This window comes from Oncorhynchus kisutch, linkage group LG1 (assembly GCF_002021735.2).
Source record: "Oncorhynchus kisutch isolate 150728-3 linkage group LG1, Okis_V2, whole genome shotgun sequence".
Lineage (NCBI taxonomy): Eukaryota > Metazoa > Chordata > Actinopteri > Salmoniformes > Salmonidae > Oncorhynchus > Oncorhynchus kisutch.
The window spans coordinates 41,608,751-41,635,498 of NC_034174.2; the positions used below are offsets into that span (position 1 = coordinate 41,608,751).

Below are 26,748 nucleotides of genomic sequence, written 5' to 3' on the forward strand. Positions count from 1 at the left end.
ATTTCTCTCATTTCATTGGAGTCACAGAGGAGCGAGTGAGGCCAATTGCCAAAGCTGTTTGTGACAACACTGGCACACCCATAAAAACTTTCAGGATTTTATTGAAATTGCATCAAATGTAAAGTATATAAATTAATACTTTCCAACTATTTAAAAATCCAAAATATATTAAATGGCAAAGCTGTAAAACATTATCCTTAATATAACCCATAAACTAAGCGAATTCCATTGGTGTATAATATGAGGGTTTCAGCATATAATATCCTTACATATTTTTCCACTTTTACTTATTTTACTCTGTCAATATGTGTTTTGGGGCAAAACTTGGCAGTTGTGAAAAAAGTCCAAAGTTGGAAGAGTTGCGGAGTTAATAGGAAATGATTTCATTGTTGATTAGATGCTTTTTTTATTAATTGGGCTGTTTTCTCTTGAATCATATGGTCTATTCACGAGAAACCTGTAGACAATATGAATACATATAAAGATGATTTATTTTAGGTCATATGTGTACATTTGATAAAAGTTATGTAAATATATATGACCAGAGATTACCTGTTAACTACCAAAATTACCGAACATTTGAAGGCATTATAGTTACCATATATATATATATATACACAGTATATACTGTATACCTGTATACTATATTCCCAATTGAAAGTCACTTTTCAAAAGGATAGGGGCCCCGCCCCATAAAATAGAATATACAGAGACGTCAGACTTCAGTAAGGGTCCTCAGAGTTTGGTGCTGCACTGCATCTCCTGCAATGACATATTTACAGACATGGTTCATTTGTTCAAAGCAGTATACAGTCTTCCATATTGTATCTTCTATTGAACTGTAGACGTGCACGTCTCTCACCAGAGAATACTCATAGCTGGGCATTGATGTTCCCTGGTGGCCAAGACAGTGCAGCACAGCATCATGGACAGTAGCAAACAGACGTCCTTTAGTGATGGACTCCGAGAAGAACCCTCCCAGCTCTAACTGCTCCACCACAGACACTGGATAGAACAAGTAACGGTTATTTACGCATCCTATTCAAACTAATGAGCTGTTCATGTATTAGCTAAAGATAGTGGGGTTACTTACTCTGACACCCAGCCATGTAGACAGTAACATCAATCTCACCAAAGTCGTGGAATATCTGTCAAAACGGGACAGGAGGATAAGCACTTCTGTACTTTTCCGCTTTTAACATCCTAAACTCTTTATCTCCACCTAACAAACCGTTGTCATCCTAATATTTTTATTTCATTGAGGGCGCCTACATTCCTGATTTTCTTCTCTCAATACAAGGCCATCTCTCGTATGTCCTCATTTCCATGCCGTCATCATCACCCACTCACGTTTCTCATGGTCTTGATGGCCACGGTGTCGATGAAGTTAGCCGTGGAGAGGTCTAGGATGATGGAGTGGATGTCCCAGGTCCACTTGCCCAGCGATCCCAGCGAGACCTTATCCAGTTCCCGGCTCAGGGTATCCTCACTACTGGACCCCAGAGTGGTAGTGTCCCCGTCTTGCAGTTCCGACATTGCCCCCAGGGTGGCACAGTCTGGGTCTTTACTGCCCTTCAGGTACTCCCAGCTGCATTGGTCATCGGGCGTGCGGGGCGTTGTTGGCATGACGAACACGGTGCCGTTCTCGCGGCCGCACCAACCTCGTTGGTCGTCTCCCAGTGACTCCTCCCTGTCTCCATCTCCGCCCCCCGGTTCCTTCCAATGCCCCGCCGCCTCCTCTACGGAGAAAACCCCGGTCTTCTGCTCTGCCGCTCTCAGAGCATGCTTCTGCACAGTCCACACACAGACAACACGTTAGTTTACAACACATTTGTAAAACCCGCCTTATGAAGACATAGAGAAAGAGCAGCACCATGGCTGTCTGTCATCTAAATAATGCATAGATTAGTTGAGATATGACGTAGATTTATACTGTACAAGTTTATGCATGTACAGAAGGATTCCTGAGTAGTTTGGAATTTGTTATTCAAATGTATATGAATGGCGGCTCGACAGTGTCTCACCTGTCTCTTGGCCTCCCTCCTAGCTCTCCTCTCAGCTCTCTTGTCTCTGCGTCTCTGCTTGGCCTCCTGTCTTCTCTTGTAGATTATCATCTTGCTGATATCAAGCCCGCTCTAAGACACAGACACTCCATCTGTTATCGTCACGTCCAACACATGCCCCAAATATAGGCCTGCAGTCACGAAACGCAAGGTCTGCGTCTCAAATGGCCCCCTATTCCCTAAACACTGAGTATACAAAACATGAAGAACACTTCCAAGAACATTTCCATGACAGAGACTGTTAGACTGACCAGGTGAATCCAGGTGAAGGCTATGACCCGTTATTGATGTCACTTGTTAAATCCACTTCAATCAGTGTAGATGAAAGGGAGGAGACAGGTTAAAGGAGGATTTTTAAGCCTTGAGACAATTGAGACATGCAGGGGAGCAACTTTCACTGGGGACATGTCCCCCTCATATTCTGAAATTGCATTTTTGTCCTCCCAGTTTTATCATTGGAATGTGTAACAAAACTTGGCAACAGTGTGCTTTAGGAGCATGCGGACTCCTCTGAGTGGTCGGGTAGGCTGTTTGGAGTGTTTATCCGACTGGATAAAATATATATATATTATGTCCCCCCCACTTCTAAAATCAAAGTTGCGCCCCTGGAGACATGGATCGTGTATGTGTGCCATTCAGAGGGTGAATTGGCAAGACAAAAAAATGTAAGTGCCTTTGAATGGGGAACGCTTTCGAACACCCTGTAGAGCATGCATGAGGTGCAAATGAGTATCACATGAAGTGCAAATGAGTGTCACTGTCAGAGTTGTATGGAAAAGGGCACCTTTCCTTTTAGAGCCTCCAGGTAGAGGTCAGCGTTGGCGAAGTACACGGTGGCAGAGGAGTGGAAGATAGTGATGCCAGGGACCTCTCTCACCTGCCACACACACAAACAAACGACAAGGTTATGGTTAACCACTGACTGGGCCACCTCCCTTCCTGCTGCCTCCCAAGGTCTGCTCTCTCACCCATAGAAATAGAATGATTCTATTCTCTGGTGTCTCACCTCTCTGTGAGTCTCCATGTCCAAGTAGAGCTCTGTCCCTGGAACGTGTCCCAGAACTGAGTACTTCGGGCTGAAAGAGAGGACAGCAGGGTTGGCTCACCACCAGAGCACTCCAGTTCTCAGTCAGAGCTACTGTGTAACTATTAAATCGATGCAGTTTTTTTGTTGTTCTGAATTCTTTATCAAATGTTGGTTTTTGGCTTCCACTTTTTTAATCAATCACTGACTTTGGCCAGAAGGACCTGTTTAAAAGTGCCAAGAATGAATTGCCACCTGGCACCTGTTGATGCTGAGCTTTTTGATTTGTTTGTAAAAACACACAGCCAGATGAAAACTATGCCGTGTTGAAGAAGTGGAAGAGCAGTCTTACAGCTGGGTCCTGAAGATAACAGTGAGCACAGCAAAGGTGATGGAGGCACCAAGGCCCATGTCCAGGTTGAACAGCAGTGTGGATACCCAGGTCACCAGCCACACCACCTGGGAACAGGGCCATTCTTATGTACTACTTCTGAATGGGTTATGTATGGGTTATGAACGTGTGATGACGCCCCCTATGTAGATACTCTGCAAACAAATTATATTATATTCAACTATATCGACCATTCACAACCAGAGAAGACGTGTGCAATGTGTATCAGGAAGTTCATTTCTCCTCTCACCAGATCAACTTTGCTGCTCCTCCACAGAGTGATGATGTCATAGTACTGCTTGAACATGCCCTTCAGGTTCACAAAGACGATGGCTGCAAGCACTGCCTGAAACACACACAAACAAAATAGTGGCTACAACCAGTATAGAACGCACATGTACTTTCAAAACCTCGTACTTCACCCTTTAAAAACACTTGAATAGACTAACTCATGTAAACGATGTAGAACGAATACATACAAACAACATTCTGTCTCCTATCACAATCTCCCACACACACATACGGTATATAGCTGAAGTAGAGCCGTACCTTTGGCAGCTCCTGGAACAGAGGCCCGAGCTTCAGCACAGTCACCAACACAATCACAGCAGAGGCCATTCCAGCCATCTGGAGTAAAGACATTGGATATCAATGCATCTTTCAGTGGTCACAAAACATAGATTCATGCTGCTTTTACATGACCTTCGCACATTCGTTGTGTGTATGCATTTACATGCACACCTATGGCATTAACATAGAAAACACTATTCAAAATGGTGCACAGTAGGAGTCCCGCAGTGTTCCTCCCACCTGTGTCTTGCCTCCGGTACTCTCCTGGATGAGACTACGGGACATGGAGGAGCAGACGGCGTAGCACTGGAAGAATCCCCCCACGGCATTACTGAGACCCAGCGCCACCAGCTCCTACAGCAGGGAAAGGGGAGGGAGAGGAGAAAGACAGGTGAAAAGGCGATAGGAGAGGATGGACGAGGTGAGAGTGTGTATAGGGAGTGTAACAGACAGAGGTTTGTTTGGACTGCATTGCAGAGCCGGTTCAGTTACGGTGGCCTATGAGGCGCGACAAGATCAAATGAATTCATGGGAAGATGGTACAGCTTGTGTAGATTGTGAGGGATTCCGTTGCTTTGATGGTGTTGGAACAATGTATGATAAGAGGGACTGTCTCACCTGGTTGCTGTCCACCTTGTAGCCATGTTTTAGTGCAAACGTCTTCCCAAGAGAGATGGAGATGGCGTAGCCCACAATAGCCAAGGCAAACGCATCCCCCATCACCTCTTTAAACAGGCTAGCATCAGGTAACCTGGGGGCAGCCAGGCTGAATAAAGCAGAGGATATTTAGGTCAGGGTAGTACCAGAGGTGTCAACCATGAACCAGCAGGAGAACATACCAGCAAGAGAAGCGGTCAACAAGAAGAGGTCAAGATAAAGTCACGAGGATTACAATTTGACAGACAAACAAGGTATTAATGATTATTACATGTTTCTCTGTCTCTCTATCCCCCCCCCCACACACACACATACACACAGTTGAGTGTAAAAAAAACCCACATTAAATACTCACCCGCTGGGAATTTCCCCCACTACTGAGATTGTGTAGTTGCCATTTAGGTGGGTGTAGGACGATATCACTGTTGCTGCCACAATCTTTATCGAAATAGAAACACATTCTTTCCAATTCAACTTAGTCACAATCTTTATCAAAATAGAAACACATGCTTTCCAATTCAACTTAGTCACAATCTTCTCAATACAACTGGACAAATAATGGGTATGTTGCAAGGAAAACATCACGTCAATCATTTAGTGAACATACTGTAGGTTAGGTGAATCAGAAGCCAGAAGTGTGCCTAATCATTAGTTATGAATCCCTAATTTCTGCTGTGGATGACACTAATACAGTACATTGGAATGGTCACATATAGTTGACTCAGCTCTTGTGTTTCAGACTAGGGCCATTGTTCTACATTTGTTTTTCTATGCAGGAGCCAAAACTTGTCAACACAAACTCGACTAGACAGAAGAAAGAAATCTCTGACCTACCCTAAACGAATATAACCAATGTCAAATATTTGAAGTTCAAATGTATCTTTGACCAACCAAGGTAGAAAAAGAAAGAATACATTTTTGTAGAGAAACATAAGGAAGAGACTGACAGATCGACAGGACGGTGAGACAGCGGACAGAGTATCATAGTAACTGACCATGATGAGCTCCACTGGGATGGGCACAGGCAGTCTGGCGCTGATGGCAGAGTTGATTTCCTTGGCTGCGATGAGAAACACCATGGATACACCACTGACCGCCAGTGTGGGGAGATGGGTCTGAGGTAGCTTGGAGCACACCTCCACCAGGGTCTGTGGACAAGAGTTACACCAATAGTATATGAGTTCAGGGTTTTGTGCTGGGGTTAAGTTAAAGTGTCAGCTGAGTTATAGTGTCAGCTGAGTTATAGTGTCAGTTGAGTTAAAATGTCAGTTGAGTTAGTTATAGTGTCAGTTGAGCTAAAGTGTCAGTTGAGTTAAAGTGTCAGTTGAGTTATAGTGTCAGCTGAGTTATAATGTAAGTTGAGTTACAGTGTCAGTTGAGTTACAGTGTCAGTTGAGTTACAGTGTCAGTTGAGTTATAGTGTCAGTTGAGTTATAGTGTCAGTTGAGTTATAGTGTCTCACACACACACACACACACACACACACATGGTACTCACATACACCAGTGACAAGGGCCCACTAAAGCGTGTGGTGGACAGCCCAAAGAGCTGTGCGATCACAGCAACCACAGCGTGAGCAGCAGCTGCTGTTGTGTAGGCTCGCACCAGTGGCTCCGACAGGTAGGTACCCACAAACCCAAACTTCACCAGTCCCAGCACCACCTACAAGTGTAAGCATGAACATTCGAACACAATATATTCCTACTGTCAGTCATAGTAAGGATAAATTAGCTACGAATGCCTGATTTGTGCTATGTGTCATAGCTCTTGAATTGTATTGACTGGATTGAAGTGCAGTGTAACATATTGTATTGTCTTGTGTCATGTTGTATTGGATTGAATTGGATTAAAGCATGGTCTAGTACATTGTGTTGTCTTGTGTTATGTTGTATTGTATAGTTTTTTCCAGTAGCAGCTAACTGTTCTATTCTTTTGATGACCTGGATGAGTCCTCCTAGGACGGTGGTAGCAGCAGCGACCTGCACCCTGTAGGAGTCCCTGGCAGTGATGTTCACTTCAGTCAGGTTAGTCCCATTCAGCATGACCAGGAAGTTCCTGTCTGGAGCCAACCTCTCTGTCACACTTCCAACCATGATACTGAGCACTGCAAACGTACCTGCACACAAACACAACATAACGACATCTGTGTATGTACATTTGTATGCACAAAAATAATTGTACTGACTGGGAGTGTTGTTAACCCTATTCCTTATCAACCACTGGTAATACGGTCACCGTAACAGCCCTAGTGTTAACCCTATTCCTTATCAACCACTGGTAATACGGTCACCGTAACAGCCCTAGTGTTAACCCTATTCCTTATCAACCACTGGTAATACGGTCACCGTAACAGCCCTAGTGTTAACCCTATTCCTTATCAACCACTGGTAATACGGTCACCGTAACAGCCCTAGTGTTAACCCTATTCCTTATCAACCACTGGTAATACGGTCACCGTAACAGCCCTAGTGTTAACCCTATTCCTTATCAACCAATCACATATTACATATTTCTGTCCACTTACCTATGGAAATATGTCTGGACGTCCCAAAGAAGAAGTAGACCAATGCAGGGTAGAGGGATGTGTATAGCCCAAACACTGGGGGCAAGGAGGCCAGCAATGCATATGCCATACCTGCAGAGAGTATCGAGAAATCTAGTTAAACAGCCTCGCTAGCCAATAAATCATTCAACGACTATTTTTCACTGGGTCTGTAAATGAAGTGCAGGTTGTTCACATTAGGATCATTGAAATGCATGTTGTTATTGAGGATAATTTTGTTTTTGTGATAAACCCATGAGGTTGTGGTCTTACTGTACCTTGTGGCAAGTGCATGATGCCCACACTGATACCAGAGATGAGGTCCGGCATGCCATAGTCCCAGATAGAGTAGCGGGGCAGCCAGTAGAGTACAGGCAGACAGCCCACCACACTACGTTTCAGCCTGGGTACAGTACATCTTGAAAAGGGGGGCAGGGGGGTGACAGACAGAAGAGGGACAGGTTCAGGGTTGAGGCTAGGGTTAAACCGGGATGTGGACATTAAATTAGGGTTGGGGTTAGGGTTAAGGTTGAACCGGGGTGGATGGTGGATCGGGTTGAGAGCTTCAAGTTCCTCGGTGGACATAACACTAAGGACCTATCATGGTCCAAACACACCAACACCAAAGCCTCTTCCCCCTCGGGAGGCTGAAATGATTTGACATGGGCCCTCAGATCCTCAAAAGGTTATATAGCTGCACCATTGAGAGCATCTTGATCGGCTGCGTCACCGCTTGGTATGGCAACTGCTTGGCATCGGACCATAAAGCAATACAGAGGGTAGTGCGTACGGCCCTGTACATCACTTGGGCCGAGCTCCCTGCCTCTATACCAGGCGATGTCAGAGCAAGGCCCTAAAAATTGTCAAAGGCTCCAACCACCCAAGTCATAGACTGTTCTCTCTGCTACCGCACGGCAATCGGTGCTGGAGCGCCAAGTCTGGGACCAAAAGCCTCCTAAACAGCTTCTACCCGGAAGCCAATAGACTGCTGAACCAGCCTGACTATTTGCATTGATCCAGTTTTAATTTGCACTGACTCTCTTGAACCGGCTCTACACTCACTACCCACACGCTCACACAAACTACACTGACACTCCAACACACACATACACACGCTCACACAAACTACACTGACACTCCAACACACACATACACACACTACATACGCTCACACACACATGTATATTGACACACACTCACACACACGCTGATGCTTCTCTGTTTATTATCTATCCTGATTGCCTAGTCACTTTTACCCCTACCTACATGTACATATTACCTCACCTGCCTCATACCGCTGCACATTGACTCTGTACAGGTACTACTTGTATATAGTCTCGTTATTGTTATTTTATTCTGTTACTATTTCCTTTATTTTTTGCAAATGTTTCTTTCTTTTTAACTGCATTGTTGGGAAAGGTCTCGTAAGTAAGCATTTCATGATAAAGTCTACACCTGTTGTGTTCGGCGCACGTGACAAATAATATTTGATTTGATTTTGATCCGAACCTAGAGTTTGGTTCAAGTGGGTCTAAGCCTACTGCTTAAATCCTTCCATAAAATATTTACCCCGTCTATTTGCAATAAATAAGAAACTCACACACCTTAGACTAGTGCGTGCACACACACACACACACACACCCCATCTGTGCCTTACCTGAAGGACTCTTTAAGCTGCTTGGTCAGGGAAGGGTGAGTGTCAGAGTAGTCCATTCTCTGAGCCAGCTCCTCCAGCCTCTGCTCATCCAGCACATCCCTCTCCACTCTGTACCCCCTAGCCTTCCGGCCCGTACCCATACCACCTCGTCCAATATGTCCTTAACAGTATATAAGAACCAGGTTGGGCTATTTCTCTCCTCCCCGTGTAAGCCGCGTGAAGTACCTGTCAGTCCCCCTTTTGTACAATATGACAGGTGAAAGAGACGTTTTTTCCAAACACCGAATAAAACAGGTTTACTAAAAAGTGAACTTTTTCACCCAAAGCACGATGGGCATTACCATTGACTGAGGTTCTATCACTATCAAAGATAAGGGTACATTCAATAAATCATCCTTTATATGTGTGTGTCTGTGTGAGGTGGGGGGTGGGGGGGGGGGGGGGGTCAGTGGTTGATCGTGTGTAGGGCATAGCCTATAATGGCTAACTAAGAGACATTTCTCCACCTCATATTTGGTCATTCAAGGTCATCAAGAGCCCCATTTCAGAATGTCCAGATTGCACTCTAGTCATAGGTAGGAGGTGTTTCCACCAGATTCCTTACACTGCAAAAGTGATGCTAATGAACCATGACAACACCAGGCAGCCTGTAGCTGATGACATACTAGTCCTGTCATCTATTACAGCCAGATCTGGTACAGTGGAAAGATAGACAAACACAGGATATGGAAAAAGCAACATCAGGGAAATTATTATTGACTTAAGGTGGAAGACAACATACTGTACATACAGCGCCTTCAGAAAGAATTCACCGCCCTTGACTTTTTCCACATTTTGTTGTTACAGACTAAATTTAAAATGGATTAAATTGAGCTTTTGTGTCACTAAGATACACACAATACCCCATAATGTCAAGTGGGAATTGTCTTTTTAGAAACGTTTACAAATTAATTTAAAAAATGAAAAGCTAAAATGTCTCAAGTCAGTAAGTATTCAATCATTTTGTTATGGCAAAACTAAATAAGCTCAGGAGTAAAAATGTGCTTAACAAGTCAAATAAGTTGTGTGGACTTATTGTGTGTAATAATAGTGTTTAATATGATTTTTAAATGACTACCCCATCTCTGTACCCCACACACACAATTATCTGTAAGTTTCCTTAGTCTAGCAGTGAATTTCAAGTACAGATTCAACCACAAAGACCAGGGAGGTTTTCCAATGGTTCGCAAAGAAGGGCAAACATTTCAAAAGCAGACGTTGAATATCCCTTTGAGCATGTTGCAGTTATTCATTTCACAGTAATTCATTGCAGTTATTCATTGGTTGGTGTGTCAATACACCCAGTCACTACAAAGATACAGGCAACCTGTCACGCTGGTGTAAAGGATTTGGAGACAGGCGCAGGAATACATCATCTGGGTTTTTAATACACCAAAAACAAACACGTGTACAAAACACTGGGATGTACTCAAACAAAAGAGCGAGAGTAAACCTCGTAGAACAACACAAGACCCGTAATACACAAAACATGCAGCACATGCTGAGACAACACATAGGTACTCACACGACCAACGGACGTGGGAACAATAATCCACAGCCCAATTGGGAAACAAAGGGCACATTTATACAAGCACAATAAGCGAGGAATTGGAACCAGGTGTGCGTAATAACACAGTTCAGTCAGTCTAGATGGCCGGTGACGTGGACCTTCGGAACTGGTGAACAGAATGAGCAGCAGTACCGGGGGGATCCGTGACACAACCTTCCTAACTCAGTTGCCGGAGAGGAAGGAAACTGCTCAGGGATTTCACCATGAGGCCAATGGTGATTTTAAAACAGTTACAGTTTAATGGCTGTGATAGGAGATAACTGAGATTGGATCAACAACATTGTAGTTACTTCACAATACTAACCAAAATGACAGAAATTCACTTACGTGTGTAATAAAGTCATCCAAAGTTTTGTATATGGTCCCATATTCCTAACGGGCAAAGACTACATCTCTACTTGTTGGATGCATTTGTTGTTTGTTTTGCTTGTGTTTGACTTATTCCACATTTTGTTGTGTTACGTCCTGAATTCAAAATGGATTAAATATTTTTTTAAATCTCACCCATCTACACACAATATCCGATACTGACAAAGTTAAAACATATTTTTAGAAATGTTTGCAAATGTATTGAAAATGTGTCACGTTCTGACCTTTATTTCCTGTGTTTTTGTGTATTTAGTTAGTATGGTCAGGGCGTGAGTTGGGTGGGCAGTCTATGTTTGATTTTCTATGATTTGGGGTTTTCTATGTTTCGGCCTAGTATGGTTCTCAATCAGAGGCAGGTGTCATTAGTTGTCTCTGATTGAGAATCATACTTAGGTAGCCTGGGTGTCACTGTGTGTTTGTGGGTGATTGTTCCTGTCTTTGTGTTTTTCACCAGATAGGGCTGTTGAGGGTTTCACACGTTTCTTGTTTTGTTGTATCAGTTGTTCATGAGTAAATTTACATATTAAAAGAACCATGGACACTTACCACGCCGCATATTGGTCCTCTGATCCGTTTCGCCTCTCCTCTTCGGAAGAAGAGGAGGAAATCCCTTACAAAATGAAATACAGAAATATCTAATTTACATTATAGATCACCTTTGGCAGCGATTACAGCTGTGAGTCTTTATGGGAAAGTCTCTCGCAATCTTTTCAGAATTTTCCGTCAATTAGCAAGTGGTTGAATCTCACCAGAGAAATCATCAGAGCGAGGGGAACAGCGCCCCTCTGTCTCAGTAAGTGTAGCCCATGTATCTGATGCTTTCTGGATTATGAAATCTTGCGGCCGTAGCATTTGATTGATTGATACCAGTAGGCATTTGGCCTCCCTTGATAAAAAAATATATGTAATTAGCCAATCAACGTTGAGCTGAGCTCAACTGTGGGCTGTCCTGGTGCAGCAAAACGCCTCCCAAGGGAGGCCAGTTTGGATTTGGCGTCACTCCAATCAAATATCTTCCTAAGCAAAACGCCATTTTAGTTTCTGGTCTGTTTGTGTTGATGTCCTGCAGTAGCTAGCTTGCTAAATCGGCCCTTTTCTATGCCATGAATGGAGATGGGGATTTGGACTTGCGGTTTTGACTTAATTCTCTTTACAGGCCAATAATTATGATGGTGATTCTGATCTAAGCATAAATTAATATGTTGTGCCACTGGTCAAATACGATTGAAGTTCAATATGTAGCCTAGCTCCTTTAGGCTCAAGATAACTAGCTAGCTAATTTGGCTGGTTCATTGTTGCCCATGCAAGGAAGTTAGGCTAGCAAGGTAGCCTATGACAATACAAACTAAAAGCAAACTGTATGACAGAGCCATAGACCACATGAAAGAGAGGGGGATGGCATTGGCTTTCAACTAGTCTACAAGTAGGGTGAGTCCAAATGTTTTTTTATTTGTTCACACACGCTCGCACTGTTTGTTACATGCTATGTTTGCTTTGTGGACTTCACCGGACAGATGTTGTTCTTCGGTTTTGTGATGGAACAAACATACAGTGCATTCGGAAAGTATTCAGACCCCTTGACTTTTTCCACATTTTGTTATGTTACAGCCATATTCTAAAATGGATAAAAAATAAATAAAATCAATCTACACAAAATACCCCATAATGACAAAGTGAAAACAGGTTTTTAGAAACGCTAGCAAATGTATTAAAAATAAAAAAACAGGAATATCTTATATACATAAGTGTTCAGACCCTTTGCTATGAGACTCGAAATTGAGCTCAGGTGCATCCTGTTTTCATTGATCATCCTTGAGATGTTTCTACAACTTGGAGTCCACCTGTGGTAAATTCAATTTATTGGACATGATTTGGAAAGGCACGCACCTGTCTATATAGGTCCCATAGTTGACAATGCATGTCAGAGCAAAAACCAAGGCATGAGGTCGAAGGAATTGTCCATAGGGCTCAGAGATAGGATTGTGTCGAGGCACAGATCTGGGGAAGTGTACCAAAATATTTCTGCAGCATTGAAGGTCCCCAAGAACACAGTGTCCTCCATCATTCTCACATGGAAGAAGTTTAGAACCACCAAGACTCTTCCTAGAGCTGTCCGCCCGGCCAAACTAAGCAATCGGGGAAAAGGGCCTTGGTCAGGGAGGTGAAGATGGGAGAAGCCATCTCTGCAGCACTCAACCAATCCGGCCTTTATGGTAGAGTGGCCAGATGGAAGCCACTCCTCAGTAAAAGGCACATGCCAGCCCACTTGGAGTTTGCCAAAAGGCACCTAAAGGACTCTCAGACCATGAGAAACAGATTCTCTGGTCTGATGAAACAAAGATTGAACTCTTTGGCCTGAATGCCAAGCGTCACATCTCTACGGTGAAGCATGTTGGTGGCAGTATCATGCTGTGGGGGATGTATTTCAGCGGCAGGGACTGGGAGACTAGTCAGGATCGAGAGAATGATGAACGAAGCAAAGTACAGAGGGATCCTTGATGAAAACCTGCTCAGAGTGCTCAGGACCTCCGACTGGTGCGAAGATTCACCTTTCAACAGGACAACGACCCTAAGCACACAGCCAAGACAATGCAGGAGTGGCTTCGGGACAAGTCTCTGAGTTGCCCAGCCAGATCCTGGGCTTGAACCTGATCAAACATCTCTGGAGAGAGTTGAATATAGCTGCGCAGCGAAGCTCCCAATCCAACTTGACAGAGCTTGAGAGGATCTGCAGAGAATAATTAGAGAAATTCCCCAAATACAGGTGTGCCAAGCTTGTAGCGTCATACTCAAGAATACGCGAAGCTGTAATCGCTACCAAAGGTGCTTCAACAAAGTACTGAGTAAAGGGTCTGAATATTTATGTAATGTAATATTTCTGGTTTTGCTCTGTCATTATGGGTAATGTGTGTAGATTGATGAGGAAAAAAAACATTTAGTAAATTTTAGAATAAGGCTGTAACGTAACAAAATGTGGAAAAAGTGAAGGGGTCTGAATACTTTCCGAATGCACCGTGTGTAATGGATTTTTTTCAGTCACCATGTGACTGTTGTCTTTTTGTTGTCACGGCCTTGTTGTATAGCAGGATTCCATATAAACAAATGGGTTACAGAGCAAACATGTCACGTTCTGACCTTTATTTCCTTTGTTTTGTATTTATTTAGTATGGTCAGGGCGTGAGTTGGGGTGGGCAGTCTATGTTTGTTTTTCTATGATTTGGGGATTTGTATGTTTCGGCCTAGTATGGTTCTCAATCAGAGGCAGATGTCATTAGTTGTCTCTGATTGAGAATCATACTTAGGTAGCCTGGGTTGCACTGTTTGTTTGTTGGGTGATTGTCTATGTTGATGGCTCGTTTCAGCGCAGCTCGCATTAGCTTCACGGTCGTTATTTTGTTTATTGTTTTTGTATAGTGTTTCAGTGTTCAGTGTTTTCTTTATTAAAATTAATGATGAACACATACCACTCCGCATTTTGGTCCTCCGATCCTTCTCGCCTCTCCTCTTCAGATGAAGAGGAGGACGACCGTGACAAAACAACACAATTATCACAACAGGTTGTAAAATAGATTTTTTACTGGCTTGGCTTCCTCAGTGATTTTACCCACGCACCACTACTGATCTTTGCAGTGACTGGGTGTTTTGATACACCATCCAAAGTGTAATAAATAACTTGCTCAAAGGGATATTCAATGCCTGCTTTTTTAAAATGTTTAACCATCTACCAATATTTACGAGGCATTGGAAAAACACCCTGGTCTTTGTGGTTGAATCTGTTTGAAATTCACTGCTTGACTAAGGGACCTTACAATTATCTGTATGTGTGGTGTACAAAGATGAGGTAGTCATGAAAAAATCATGTTAAACACTATTATTGCGCACGGAGTGAGTCCATGCAACTTATTATGTGACTTGTTAAGCACGTTTTTACTCCTGAACTTATTTAAGCTTGCCATAACAAAGGGGTTGAATACTTATTCACTCAAGACATTTCAGCTTTTCATTTTTTTTAATTTGTAAAAATGACTAAAAACTTAATTCCGCTTTGACGTTATGGGGTATTGTGTGTAGTAGGCCAGTGACAAACAAAACAAAACAAAAATTTGATCAATTTTAAATTCAAGTTGTGATACAGCAAAATTTGTAAAAACTCAAGGAGTGTGAATACTTTCTGAAGGCACTGTACATACAGTACATATAGCATTTTCTGATTTAAAGGCTCAACAGGATATCACAGAGAAATGCCCAATAGCTGTTGTGGTCATAAGGGTCATTAATTGCTCTGTTTGGGATGTTTACACTACAGAGATCCTATTCCATTACTAATTCTATGGTTAACACCACCTCGGGTTAATATTTTAACATCAATCTTTTTGATTGGTATGAACAAAGTATCAGCTGCATCATAGTTTATTATTGAGATTATTATGAATATTGGGATTATTATCATTTAAAATGTCTGTAGAGAGTGATGTCATGAAATTTGAATCCAAGCCACAAGCTGGTTCCATGTGCCATTCCACAGATACATAAGCCTACACGTGATCGAGACACCCCTAAAATATAGCAATAGAAAATAATAGCAATTATACTTGTGAAATTCGACATGAGCATTGCTCAACATTACACAACATTATCATGTGTGAGTCTCCTGACATTATTCCTGGTAAATCCAAAATGTTCCCCTCGCCCTTAGATGCATGCCGTTCCATTGGCCACATCACAGTCTATTTTAAGGTTTGTGCTCAACTCAGAGGGCCAGGGCATTCAGGCAGGCAGCGAGGGAAGGGGAGGGTAAACAGTACTGTGTTTCAGAGGGTATAGCTAGGCCGCCTGTCTTTCTCTGACCCTAATTCCAGATGCATTCAGCCACATTAACAACAACTCCTGCAGCCTGGCTGGCTGAGGAACATGACGGTCTACTGGAATTGGAGGAATCCCACTGAATGGTAGGACAGGATGACATAGGCTTGGCTACTGTGTGATCAAAGCGCACAACAGTAATGGGGGCGAAAGAGTTTAGTAACACAATGCATGGTGGGAGATGATATTGATGTCATATCCCTGTTTAACATGGATCCCTGGTTTCACTGCGGCAGGCGGGGCATGGCCATGCTTTTGTTGCTGTACTGTTATATTGTCGTCTAAGTGTCAATGTTGGTCATGTTGGGAATTCCAGTAAGAATGGCTCTTCATACTTACAGATGTATGTTAACAATGTCAGAACTGCAAAGTTGAAGATAGTGACTGGCCTTTTAACTCTCAAATCTTTACAGAGATTACAACAAAACTCTACTCGGCATGAACGTAAATAATCTACTGGGCTCGATCATATCAACATTGAACTTGTGTTTCTTTCTTTCTCTCCTTTTCAGATAAAGAACCTCCTTGTTTACACTGCCACTTAGTGATATTTATTTATATTTTATGTATTTCAATTCTATTTCAATTTTTATTCATTGTTTCTGTGTTGTTAATACTCCTGAATAGACATTCAATCCAAATGGATCTAAGAGCTAAACACAGTCTGGGTCTTCTGGACCAGCTGAGGAAGATGAGGGAGACAGAGAAGCTGACAGATGTGGTGTTAGTGGCTGAGGGCATCAGCTTCCCCTGCCACCGCGTGGTCCTCTCAGCTTTCAGCCCTTACTTCCGGGTTATGTTCACCTGCGGCCTGCGGGAGTGTAGTACTAGGGAAGTGTTTTTGCGTGACACCCCAGCCGATAGCCTGGGTCTATTGTTAAACTACATGTATTGTTCTGAGCTCCCGCTCAACAACGCCAATGTACAGGGGGTCTCGGTCGCTGCCTTCCTCCTGCAGATGGACGAGGTGTTCAACCACTGCCAGAGCCACATGAGGGAGAACATGGACGCCTCCAACTGCCTTGGGGTGTACTACTTTTCCCGCGACCTGGGAGCCGAAGAGCTGGCCGACCATGCCCAGAGATACTTGCGGACGCATTTCGTTCAGGTGTGTATGAGCGAGGAGATTCTGGAACTAGAGGCCCACCAACTGGGGGCGCTGCTGAGCTCCGACGACCTCAACGTGTCGCGGGAGGAGACCATCCTGGACGTGGTGCTGCGCTGGGTCAGGCAGGACACTCCGGGGGATGGGATGGAGGACAGGCGGAGTAGACACCTGGTTGAGCTCCTGAGGAAGGTTCGTCTCGCTTTGGTGGCCCCTGACTACTTGAGGGAGACTATGAAGAGGAATATGTCTCTGTTGGCGGATGCAGAGTGTCTGGAGATGATGGAGGAGGCACTGGAGGCCACAGGGATGCATCCGGCCTCCTCACCCCGTAAACTGAAGCTCCGCTATGGGATGGAGACCACGGATCTGCTGCTCTGCATCGGCAACGAGGGTGGGGGGATCCGATCACGGTATGGAAATTATTCGGAACGTAGCTTCTGCTACGCTCCCTCCACGGGCCGCACCCACTACATCACGTCCCCACGCTACGGAGACGTTCTGGGATTCGTGTGTGCAGGGGTCGTCACCGAAGGCAACGAGATTGTGGTGGCCGGAGAGGCAGGGGTGAGGAAAATGGCCAGGCAGACGAACAGGAATGTGGAGATATTCAGGTAGGAATCTCGAAGAATGGTATCATGAGCTCCGTGTGTGAATGAGATCATCAACAATGGTCACTGATGAGAGTGACAGTCAATGGCATACTGTTTATGTGCTGTGGCCAAGTGGAGTGTGTTGCCAGGTGGAGTGCGTGGCCAGGTGGAGTGCGTGGCCAGGTGGAATGCGTGGCCAGGTGGAGTGCGTAGCCAGGTGGAGTGCGTGGTCAGGTGGAGTGCGTGGTCAGGTGGAGTGCGTGTCCAGGTGGAGTGCGTGGCCAGGTGGAGTGCGTGGCCAGGTGGAATGTGTGGCCAGGTGGAGGGCGTGGCCAGGTGGAGTGCATGGCCAGGTGGAGTGACAGTATGAGAAGGATTGTCAGTAACTCCAGACCAGAGGCCTGCCTAATGGGCTTTAATAGCACTCCTGTCTTTATTTTAGCATAGTGGAGTCTCACTAAAATAGGATGTATTTCCTAACCCCTGCCGCTGACTTTGGTTTTCTTGTCCTCCTCAGGCACAGGGTGGAGGCCCAGGGAACCTGGGAGCACCTGAGCTCAGCAGAGTACCGAGACTCGTACGCTCTGGGGGCGCTGGGTGATACTATTTACCTGCTGGGAGGCCAGATGAAGCTGAAGAACCAGTACCTCATCACCAACTCTGTGGAGCGCTGGTCCCTGCAGGGTGGGCCCTGGCATAGCGCCGCCCCGCTACCCATTCCGCTGGCCTATCACAGCGTGGTCCGACTGAAGAACCGCCTCTACGTGCTCGGGGGTCGAACTCCACAGGTAATGGACTAAAGAGAAGGGGTTTGATATACAGTACCAGTCAAAAGTTTGGAAACACCTTCTCATTCAAGGGTTTTTCATTATGCAATATGCAATCATGTAGTAACCAAAAACGTGTTAAACAAAACAAAATATATTTGAGATTTTAGATACTTCAAAGTAGCCACCCTTTGCCTTGATGACAGCTTCATGAGGTAGTCATCTGAAATGCTTTTCCAAAAGTATTGTAGGAGTTCCCACATATGCTGAGCACTTGTTGTCTGCTTTTCCTTCACTCTGTGGTCCAAGTCATCCCAAACCATCTCAATTGAGTTGAGGTCGGTTGATTATGGAGGCCAGGTCATCTGATGCAGCACTCCATCACTCTCCTTCTTGGTCAAATAGCCCTTGCACAGCCTGGAGGTGTGTTTTGGGTCATTGTCCTGTAGAAAACTGAGGTGCAGTTGCTTTCCGATTTCTGAGGCTGGGAAACTCTAATGAACTTATCCTCTGCAGCAGAGTTAACTCTAGGTCTTCCTTCCCTGTGGCGGTCCTCATGAGAGCCAGTTTCATCATAGCGCTTGATCATTTTTGTGACTGCACTTGAAGAAACTTTCAAAGTTCTTGAAATGTACCGTATAGGCTGACCTGCATGTCTTAAAGTAATGATGGACTGTTGTTTCTCTTTGCTTATTTGAGCCTTTCTTGCCATAATATAAACTGTGTCTTTTCCTAAATAGGGCTATATTCTGTATACCACCCCTACCTTGTGACAACACAACTGATTGCCTCAACCGCATTAAGAAGGAAAGAAATTCCACAAATGTGCTTTTAAGGCACACCTGTTAATTGAAATACATTCCAGGTGGCTACCTCATGAAGCTGGATGAGATAATGCCAAAAGTGTGCAAAGCTGTCATCAAGGCAAAGGGGGGGCTACTTAGAATATAAAATAAATTTTATATACACATTTTTTCCTTGCTACATATGTGTTATTTAATAGTTTTGTTGTCTTCACTATTATTCTACAATGTAGAAAATCGTAGAAATAAAGAAAAACCCTGGAATGAGTAGGTGCATCCAAGCTTTTGACTGGTACTGTAGATGAATAGCCTGTGAATGTTAGACTATATTAGGTTTGTGTGTGTGTGTGTGTGTGTGTGTGTGTGTGTGTGTGTGTGTGTGTGTGTGTGTGTGTGTGCGCGTGTGTGTGTGTGCGCGTGCGTGCGTTTGCACACACAATGTGCGGGCAGGAAGGCCAAGGGGGGATTTCACATTTGTTTAATTCAATCTCACAACACCTATGTATTTTTGGAGTCCCTCACTCTCACTCATGTACACACTGTGCTTTAGGCTGCAAAGCTTTGACAGCAGAGAGACACACTATCTGTGTCAGTGTGCAACTCTTAGCCCGCTCTCTATACCTCTTCCTTCTCTAAACTCTGCACCTGTCCTGTCACTTCCCCTGGCAGTCCTGGCGGATGGACGACGAGCCAGACCGCTTGAGCAACCGTCTGCTGGAGTACGACCCTGAGACAAACAAGTGGACAGAGCTTGGTCCCATGAAGTACTCCAAGTACCGCTGTGGTGCTGTGGCACTCAATGGAGAGATCTACGTGATGGGTGAGATTAAATAAATAAATATCACAATTGGCCATTTGTTCTCATTGGTTTCCTGATGGTCATGACGATGATGGTCACTTTGTATCAGCAACCGGTGATTATTCCTCATAATTTGATCTTTAGTATGTTTTTTCCTAGAGCAGTGTTTCTAATCCTGGTCCTGAGGACCCAAAGGGTTGCACAATTTAGTTTTTGCTTTAGCGCTACTGTACACACGATATTAAATTAAAGCTTGATAATGAGTTGAGCATCTGTGTAGTGCTAGGGACAAAACCAAAATGTGCACGCTTTTGGGTCCCCGGGACCAGGATTAAGTAACACTGTCCTAGCGAAACCCCCAACCTTCAACATAAACAGTATGTTTGGACAAAACCCAGTTTTTTAAAGTAGCAATTTACAACACAAAGTAATGAATGTTCCAGTACCAACTCAGTTGTGTTCTAACAGGAGGTATCGGCTGTGAGGGGGTCGATCATGGGCAGTCCCGTCGTTGCCTTGATGCTGTGGAAATCTACAACCCTGATGGAAACTTCTGGAGGGATGGGCCTACTATGCCTTCACCACAGCTATCCCTACGCAGCAATGCCTCCAACGCCGCGGTGGTGGGGGGCAAGCTTTATGTCTGTGGATACTACAAGGGGGCGGGTAACTAAACCACAGATGATCCATTATATTGACCAGATACTCAAGTGGCCGCTCAAATGATGAAAATAAATGTTTTCAAAAATGGAAGGCAGTTGGGAGGAGGCAAGATCAGGTGGGACCATTCTAGCCAATGAGAGGGCAGACGCTTGTGAACAACAGGAACAACTCCCGAGATAAAACGTTTTTTTAATCAAAGCTGCTGGGATGTCACGTCTTACTTATGTCAGTACACTCGTAACACCCTAAGCATTATGAAACTTCTATTCGATCAAATAAGCCACATGTAGCAAATAAGCCATACATTTTTTTGCAATCGAAATTGGACACTATCACTGACCTCCAAATCAAAACTCGCTTGGTGAGTGAAAAAAATAAGGATTAAAAAACGGCACCTGCTGGAGAAGACAGATTTTGGGCCCAGTTATGCCTCTCGCTTGCCTCTTCCTCTCTGACTAAACCTACTTTCCTTTCCACTGTTCACAAAACTGTGACATCACGTGGCACAGGTTTGAGTAAAAGATGACCTGTCTCTTTAAGGAGTTAACAAATTGACTGTGTAGATGAATGCTGTTTCATTTGACTGCCACACCACTCTTTAAAATGCCACCATTCTACGCCATGTGGTAGCAAACTTGTCACAAGTTATTCTGAAAAATATATATATTGTCAGTAAAGTGATTCCAATAGTGACAACATTCCTATATTCCTGGCCTATCCTAATCCCTGTCTCCCTCAGATCGTCATGAAGACATAATCAAGGACATCCTGGAACTAGACCCGTGGGAGAACCGCTGGACCATTGTGGCCCGCCGCGTTCTGATGCATGATGCCTACGACGTCTGCTTGGTGGCAAGCCTCAATCCACGGGAGCTCATGTCTCCCCCGGCAGACCTAGTAACTCAGTGACGTTCACCTGCCCTAAGGTCTAATCTTCTTAGCTAAGAGTACCTTGGGCTATAATTATATATTCTGAAAGATGATCATATTGAGCAACAAGACCTTTCTTTCTGCTGCTGTGGGCCAGGAGTCAAAATGCAGTAGTGCTGGCTAATCCTGGTGGTGCTTGTTGACAGACATTGCGCAGTTGGTGTTTAAAAGCCCTGACCTGAGTGGGGCACTGCACAAAATAACACTCTACCCTTGTCTTGAACTGTGTATGACCTACCGAGTTGCACATTTAGAAGTAAACAGTGTATCTGAATAGCATACCTTAGTGGGTTTTGTGACACTGAAATGTTTTATGTTGCTGTACAATGCCTCTGCCTCATCTTTGGAATACTGGAAAGAAAACCAGACAGGTCCTTCACAATCAAGTTATTTTATATCAATTTTCCATTTGGCTCTTTACATTTGTTTCAAGATTATATTTTTGTCATGCAAATAAGACTTACATTAAATTGAGTCTTTGCTCAGGCGTAAACATGTGTTTGTGGAGCTAGTGTACTAGAATTGCAGAAAGAGGTGATGAGAGAGGATTCTACACGTGGCACTGGCACTAGTTATGTGTTGCCCTTCTCCTGTATGCCAACAGAAGAGATGGCCCTTAATTAAACGCTATAAAAACCTCCAAAACCCCCAGTTATACCGTCATGTAGAAAGTTGTATTGGTAATATAGCAGAAAGTGTAATAATGCCTGGCACCCCCGTGGTTGACTTTAACACCATCAGACTTTTACTTATAAATATGGTCTGACAATTACTTTCCTCTTTTCATCCTGTATTCTTTTGTGGGCATGATTTCTGTACATGTTATCCCACAATTTGCCCCAAAATACTCAGAAACAGTAGCTCATTCATTTGTAGTTTAATCTTAATGGGAAAGTCTGATGTAACATTAACAGTGTAAAGGGTTTTGAAAACACTAAAACACAAACATAGGGAATCGATGAAAAAGTACATTTTTGATGGTGAATTTTGTTGTCAAAACCAATTACATTGAGATCAACCAAACACAACAACAGCTTGTCAAACAACTCCCTCCTCAATACCTCCCTACACTGACTTCCTGATTCCCCTTCAGACATCAGTCAGAATCACAGTTCATGTCAAACAGCTGCCATAAGCCTCTGTTTCTCTCTGAGACAGCCTGGGGCTCAGGTGGCGATGGGGTCTTTTCCCAGGCGGGCCTGGCGTTGTTCCCTGTGGAACCGCACACAGAGCTGTTACTTTCCTGGGACCACAAGCTGAAAGGGTTGCGATAGCCTCCGGTGGCTTTGTTAGACTTCTTCTCTTTGTCCTGCTGTCGTTTCTGAGCTTCTGGTATGAGTGTGTCCATCTCCATCCTGTTGGGATCATGCTGCTCCTTGCTAGTCGATCCAGCTCCCTGCTTCCTTTGGTTTTTGAGGGGCTGTCGGTTCTCATCTCCACCCCTGCCCACTAATCGACCGTTACTCCTGGTCTGTGGTGGCATTAGTGCCCTCCTCCTGCTTCTGAATGTCTGTTTCCTCTGTCCCTGGCCTCTCTGGGTGAACCTACGTCCAGCCATGGTGCTCCTGCCCCTGGGGCTCTCTGAGGGGACCGCTGCAGGCCTACTGTGGTCAGGCTGGCTGCTCTGCTCCGGGTCGCAGTGGGGGTTCATGATGGTGCGGGTGCTCCTAATGGTCACATCTTGCAGAAGCGCGTAGGCCCTGCTGGGGTCCTGAAAACCCTGCATAGGGTACTGTAGAGCTGGAGCGCCCCCCGATGTGCTGGGATCTTGTAGGCCCTGCATAGGATAGTGTAGGGCTTCGGCACCTCTTCCTGGTTCATGAGTCACAGCGGTAGAGCGTGTGGTGTATGGGTACACCCCCTGCCAGGAAGTATTAGCCGGCTCATCCAGCATCATCTGGCTACACCGCTCCAGCTGATCCTCCTCCACCATCGCAGGAAGGTACAGAGCTCTGGGGACTGCGGCCTGGCCCTGGTCACATGTCTCTGAGGGTCCTCCTCTGGTTCCTCTATCTGCAGGGTGCAGCCACCCTGCCGCCTCTCCTCCCGTCTCCCCTACACCACATGATGCCACTGCTTTAGAAGGCGCTGTGACCGCTGTCGCACTGCAGAGACGTACACCTTCAAAGTACCTCTTCTCCTCACTCACCAGGCAGAACCTCTCTACCAGTCCTGGGGATGTCTGGACCGTGCTTTCTGTCACCCTGACAGGTGTGGGGAGGGGTTCGGACCCGTGCTGGGAAATCAAGGTGCTTAGAAGGGACAGGGCTTCTCCTAACATGCTTTGATCTCGGCTCTGCTCATGTCTCAGGACCTCCAGATTCTGCTGCATGCCCTGCATGTGGGAGCTGAGTTCTGTAGTCGCCACACCCGTCTAGGACAGAATAGAAGACAACAATATATGACTAATAGCAAAGACATGAAAAGCAAATATAGATATGTCACATTAAATTATCAACACTAAGTATGTCAAATAGTATTCTCAGCACCCAGAATCAAATATTTTGTGTGTCAGCCAACTAATGTTTTGTTTGTCACGAGAGACTAGTCATATGTTGGTATCACACTCTCACCCCACACACCCTCATTAAGTATAAATTCAACATCAGGACGAAGGCTTGACAATACAGAGTTATAAATGCCACCTGTCCTCACCTTGGCTACTCTGTTCTCCAATTCTTTTAGCATCTGATTCTGTGAGCTCACTTTATTCAGCAAGGCCTCAAACTGCTGTGCAAAGCCATCCTGCAGACTGGCTATGTTTTGCTGCACTGTAAAAGATGTTAAAAGGTAACCCCAATGAATACACAATCCATTCCATAGCAATCAAGACCAATGTAAAAAGATAGCCACAATCTACACACTGCCCATTATAGCAAAAGAGACCGGCTCATTCATCATAATTTCAAAATCGAGGTATTAGATCAAATATTTATATAATAAAATATATGCATGTGATCATAATTTCACTACTGAACTAAAGCACCATCTACTGGTCTCAGAGATTATTTCCTTTATAAACATGTTAATAATGAGCAATGCACAATAGATTCTAAAAAAAAGTTGAAATTGTTCAAAGCACCCACATGTCTTTGCAAAATCTGCAAAATCTTTGTTGCCTGTTGTAGTGCTCTCATCAATGTGATTTACAGAGAGCTTAATCTGAAACACATAGCATAAGGGTTTATCATTATTATGAAAATGAGCACCAGACCAGCAGTACAATTTTGCAAAAATGTATTATTCTGGATTGTTCACTTACATTTTCAAGTTTTTCACGAAATTGTAGAAATCCAGAGGTGAGAATGTCACTGATAAAACAGACAGGACACTAATTAAACCACAAAATACCATGTTGTTTGTATCTTTCATAATAAAATCCCTGCAGAAACAGGTAACACTCATGAGACATAGCTACCTCTCACACTTTTCTTTAGCTTTTTTCTTGTCCTCTTCAAACCTGTCCAGTATGCCAATTGCTTTGCCACTTGTAAAGCTTGGCACCTTCACTTTGTCCTTTCCGTCTCCGAACAGGAATGGTTTGGAATGGTAATTGCTTAAAATCTTTGGCTCACTTGCCTGAAACACAATGACTGGTTCATCATAAAACAAAGAAAAGCTGACAGTTTTGAGTTGGTTCTGGGGTTCATCTGATAAAGTGAATTGCTAAATGTTGTATTATAAATTAATGGGATACTACATATTGTGAGCAAAAAAAAGTAATTGCATTCACTGAGCTCAGGACTGTGGCACAAAGGTGGATATGATGAGACAATGAGATGGTTTACAAAGTAAAAGAAAATATGGGCTAATAGACCTACCTCCTGTGACTGTGAGCTACCGGATATTCTGTTTGAAAAGCCCATGTCCTGTGACATGCCCTGAGAGTTTTCAGGCCAAAACTGGGATCCAAACAGGAACTGTGAGTCTGTCAAACTGGAGTAGTCACTGGTAGCCCCATTCCTGCTGGTGATCTTGGGCACACTACAAGTTATAAACACACATACACTTAATTCATTTTAAGGGCTACACAAACATTTAGGCTAACTCGCTAAATGTCAATAATATATTTTTGAAAGCTGCATTAATTGTCTGCTGCAGTGCACTTTAGCTAACAGTTATGTATTTCATTGTGTGGGGTAGATTATCGTCTTGGCTATGGGGTGGATTATCTTCTTGGCTATGGGGTGGATTATCTTCTTGGCTATGGGGTGGATTATTTTATTGGCTAAAATTAGTTATGCTTACATGGATCCAGTTGGGATGCTTAAAATCTCTTTGATATTCCACACGTTGGGATTCATTTCTGTTTTGAGTACAGATAAAATAATTATTTTAACGTTATAAACCAATTACAAATTATTTTAAAAAAAACACAAAACAGCTGGCAAATGTATTAGCTAGCCAGCTAGTTGGCTGGTAATGTTAGCTAGCTAACATATATTAGATATGTTAGCCTTCTCACGTTACTCTTTATGGACGTTATGACCTGGCTGCTAACTAATGTTACCTAGCTTGTTCTGCTTTTTCCAACAACGTTAGCTACTCACCACTGTAGTCATGTAGTAGCCAACTATGTAGTTGGCTAACAACTCAATTATATGCTAGTTCCCCCCCAAAAATATGGCTAATGGGAAACGTGTTCTGGTTAGCTAGCTAGCTCCTTTTCGGTAATAAACAACACACGAACACAGCTAGTTGTTTGATATGAATAACCGTGTTGTTGCAGAGCTTGGCCACAGTGGACAAACGTTTCATCGCGTGCAGGTGGGTTAAAAGGAGATGCTCGTGGCGATTACCTCCCGCCTTCCCAAATGTTCCCTCTCAGTCGTTCATCATAAAGGTTCAGAAAAGATCTCTCCTCAACTGTAAGGTCGACTCTTCAGTGATGTCAGGGAACGTGACCTGGTTTTAATGTCTTTGGACGTGACCGGTTCGTGGGTAATGTATTGTCACAGACCTTTGAAGGGGCAGGTGCAACAAACAAAAAGACAGACCCCCCCCTTTCACCGTTCATCATTAAAAACGAATAACATACCAACTGCATCTGTAGCCCAAAGTTCAACCTTTTATAGGCGTATTTATTTTATATTGCGGTGTGACTCTTTTAGGCCTAAAGACAACGAGAGATGATTGACATTGAGGAAAAGGTGGCTGGCTATGAGCCCGTGACTTAAAATAAGAATGCTACGAGCCGATCAAATCGAATTTTTTTCGTAAATATGTTTGCTATGCTGCTGAAACAAACTCGTTTTTAATTGGCAAGTCAGAGGAGTGTTCAATGGAAGGATTCAGGGGAAACGCATGTGCCAGCCAGGTATTGGAGGTGGCAGAGGCAGTGGC

The 26,748-nt window shown here is 44.0% G+C and overlaps 3 protein-coding genes across 5 annotated transcripts; 1 reads left to right on the plus strand and 2 right to left on the minus strand.

The window, feature by feature from the left end:
• Positions 1-83: 83 nt before the first annotated feature.
• Positions 84-9,284, minus strand: slc26a6l1 (solute carrier family 26 member 6, like 1). The gene is made up of 19 exons (XM_020486990.2): positions 8,905-9,284; positions 7,526-7,665; positions 7,230-7,340; positions 6,646-6,821; positions 6,203-6,367; positions 5,701-5,853; positions 5,061-5,143; positions 4,667-4,814; positions 4,289-4,402; positions 4,028-4,105; positions 3,729-3,824; positions 3,440-3,546; positions 3,070-3,139; positions 2,848-2,940; positions 2,025-2,135; positions 1,351-1,788; positions 1,094-1,148; positions 863-1,005; positions 84-762 (listed from the first exon to the last, which is right to left on the minus strand). The coding sequence occupies exons 1-19, from the start codon at positions 9,042-9,044 to the stop codon at positions 736-738; spliced, it is 2,448 nt and encodes an 815-aa protein (XP_020342579.1). The 5' UTR covers positions 9,045-9,284; the 3' UTR covers positions 84-735.
• Positions 9,285-15,648: 6,364 nt separating this feature from the next.
• On the plus strand, positions 15,649-21,423 carry kbtbd12 (kelch repeat and BTB (POZ) domain containing 12). The gene is made up of 6 exons (XM_020486982.2): positions 15,649-15,831; positions 16,258-17,464; positions 17,961-18,231; positions 19,683-19,833; positions 20,281-20,478; positions 21,215-21,423. The coding sequence occupies exons 2-6, from the start codon at positions 16,386-16,388 to the stop codon at positions 21,382-21,384; spliced, it is 1,869 nt and encodes a 622-aa protein (XP_020342571.1). The 5' UTR covers positions 15,649-15,831; positions 16,258-16,385; the 3' UTR covers positions 21,385-21,423.
• Positions 21,424-22,269: 846 nt separating this feature from the next.
• ccdc36 (coiled-coil domain containing 36) lies at positions 22,270-26,548 on the minus strand. 3 transcript variants are annotated; one of them, XM_020486966.2, is made up of 8 exons: positions 26,205-26,548; positions 25,654-25,711; positions 25,227-25,389; positions 24,824-24,984; positions 24,668-24,716; positions 24,492-24,567; positions 24,061-24,176; positions 22,270-23,779 (listed from the first exon to the last, which is right to left on the minus strand). In XM_020486966.2, exons 2-8 carry the CDS (start codon positions 25,707-25,709, stop codon positions 22,502-22,504), a joined length of 1,899 nt encoding a protein of 632 aa, XP_020342555.1. In that variant the 5' UTR covers positions 25,710-25,711; positions 26,205-26,548; the 3' UTR covers positions 22,270-22,501. The 3 variants fall into 3 exon arrangements, with proteins under 3 accessions (XP_020342555.1, XP_020342552.1, XP_020342561.1); XM_020486963.2 differs by having other exon boundaries at positions 22,271-23,779; positions 25,956-26,548; XM_020486972.2 differs by lacking the exon at positions 25,654-25,711 and having other exon boundaries at positions 22,361-23,779.
• Between the last annotated feature and the right edge of the window lie 200 nt (positions 26,549-26,748).

Coding starts and splice junctions, on each gene's coding strand:
- slc26a6l1 (XM_020486990.2), bottom strand. CDS start 9,044: ATGGGTACGGGCCGGAAGGCTAGGGGGTACAGAGTGGAGAGGGATGTG. Junction 4,815..5,060: donor GTGGGGGAAATTCCCAGCGG/GTGAGTATTTAA, acceptor TGCTTTATTCAG/CCTGGCTGCCCCCAGGTTAC. Junction 763..862: donor CCAGCTATGAGTATTCTCTG/GTGAGAGACGTG, acceptor ATGTCATTGCAG/GAGATGCAGTGCAGCACCAA.
- kbtbd12 (XM_020486982.2), top strand. CDS start 16,386: ATGGATCTAAGAGCTAAACACAGTCTGGGTCTTCTGGACCAGCTGAGG. Junction 18,232..19,682: donor TCGGGGGTCGAACTCCACAG/GTAATGGACTAA, acceptor TTCCCCTGGCAG/TCCTGGCGGATGGACGACGA. Junction 20,479..21,214: donor TGGATACTACAAGGGGGCGG/GTAACTAAACCA, acceptor TGTCTCCCTCAG/ATCGTCATGAAGACATAATC.
- ccdc36 (XM_020486966.2), bottom strand. CDS start 25,709: ATGAATCCCAACGTGTGGAATATCAAAGAGATTTTAAGCATCCCAACT. Junction 25,390..25,653: donor AGCATCCCAACTGGATCCAT/GTAAGCATAACT, acceptor TATAACTTGTAG/TGTGCCCAAGATCACCAGCA. Junction 24,717..24,823: donor GCTAAAGAAAAGTGTGAGAG/GTAGCTATGTCT, acceptor CTGTTTTATCAG/TGACATTCTCACCTCTGGAT.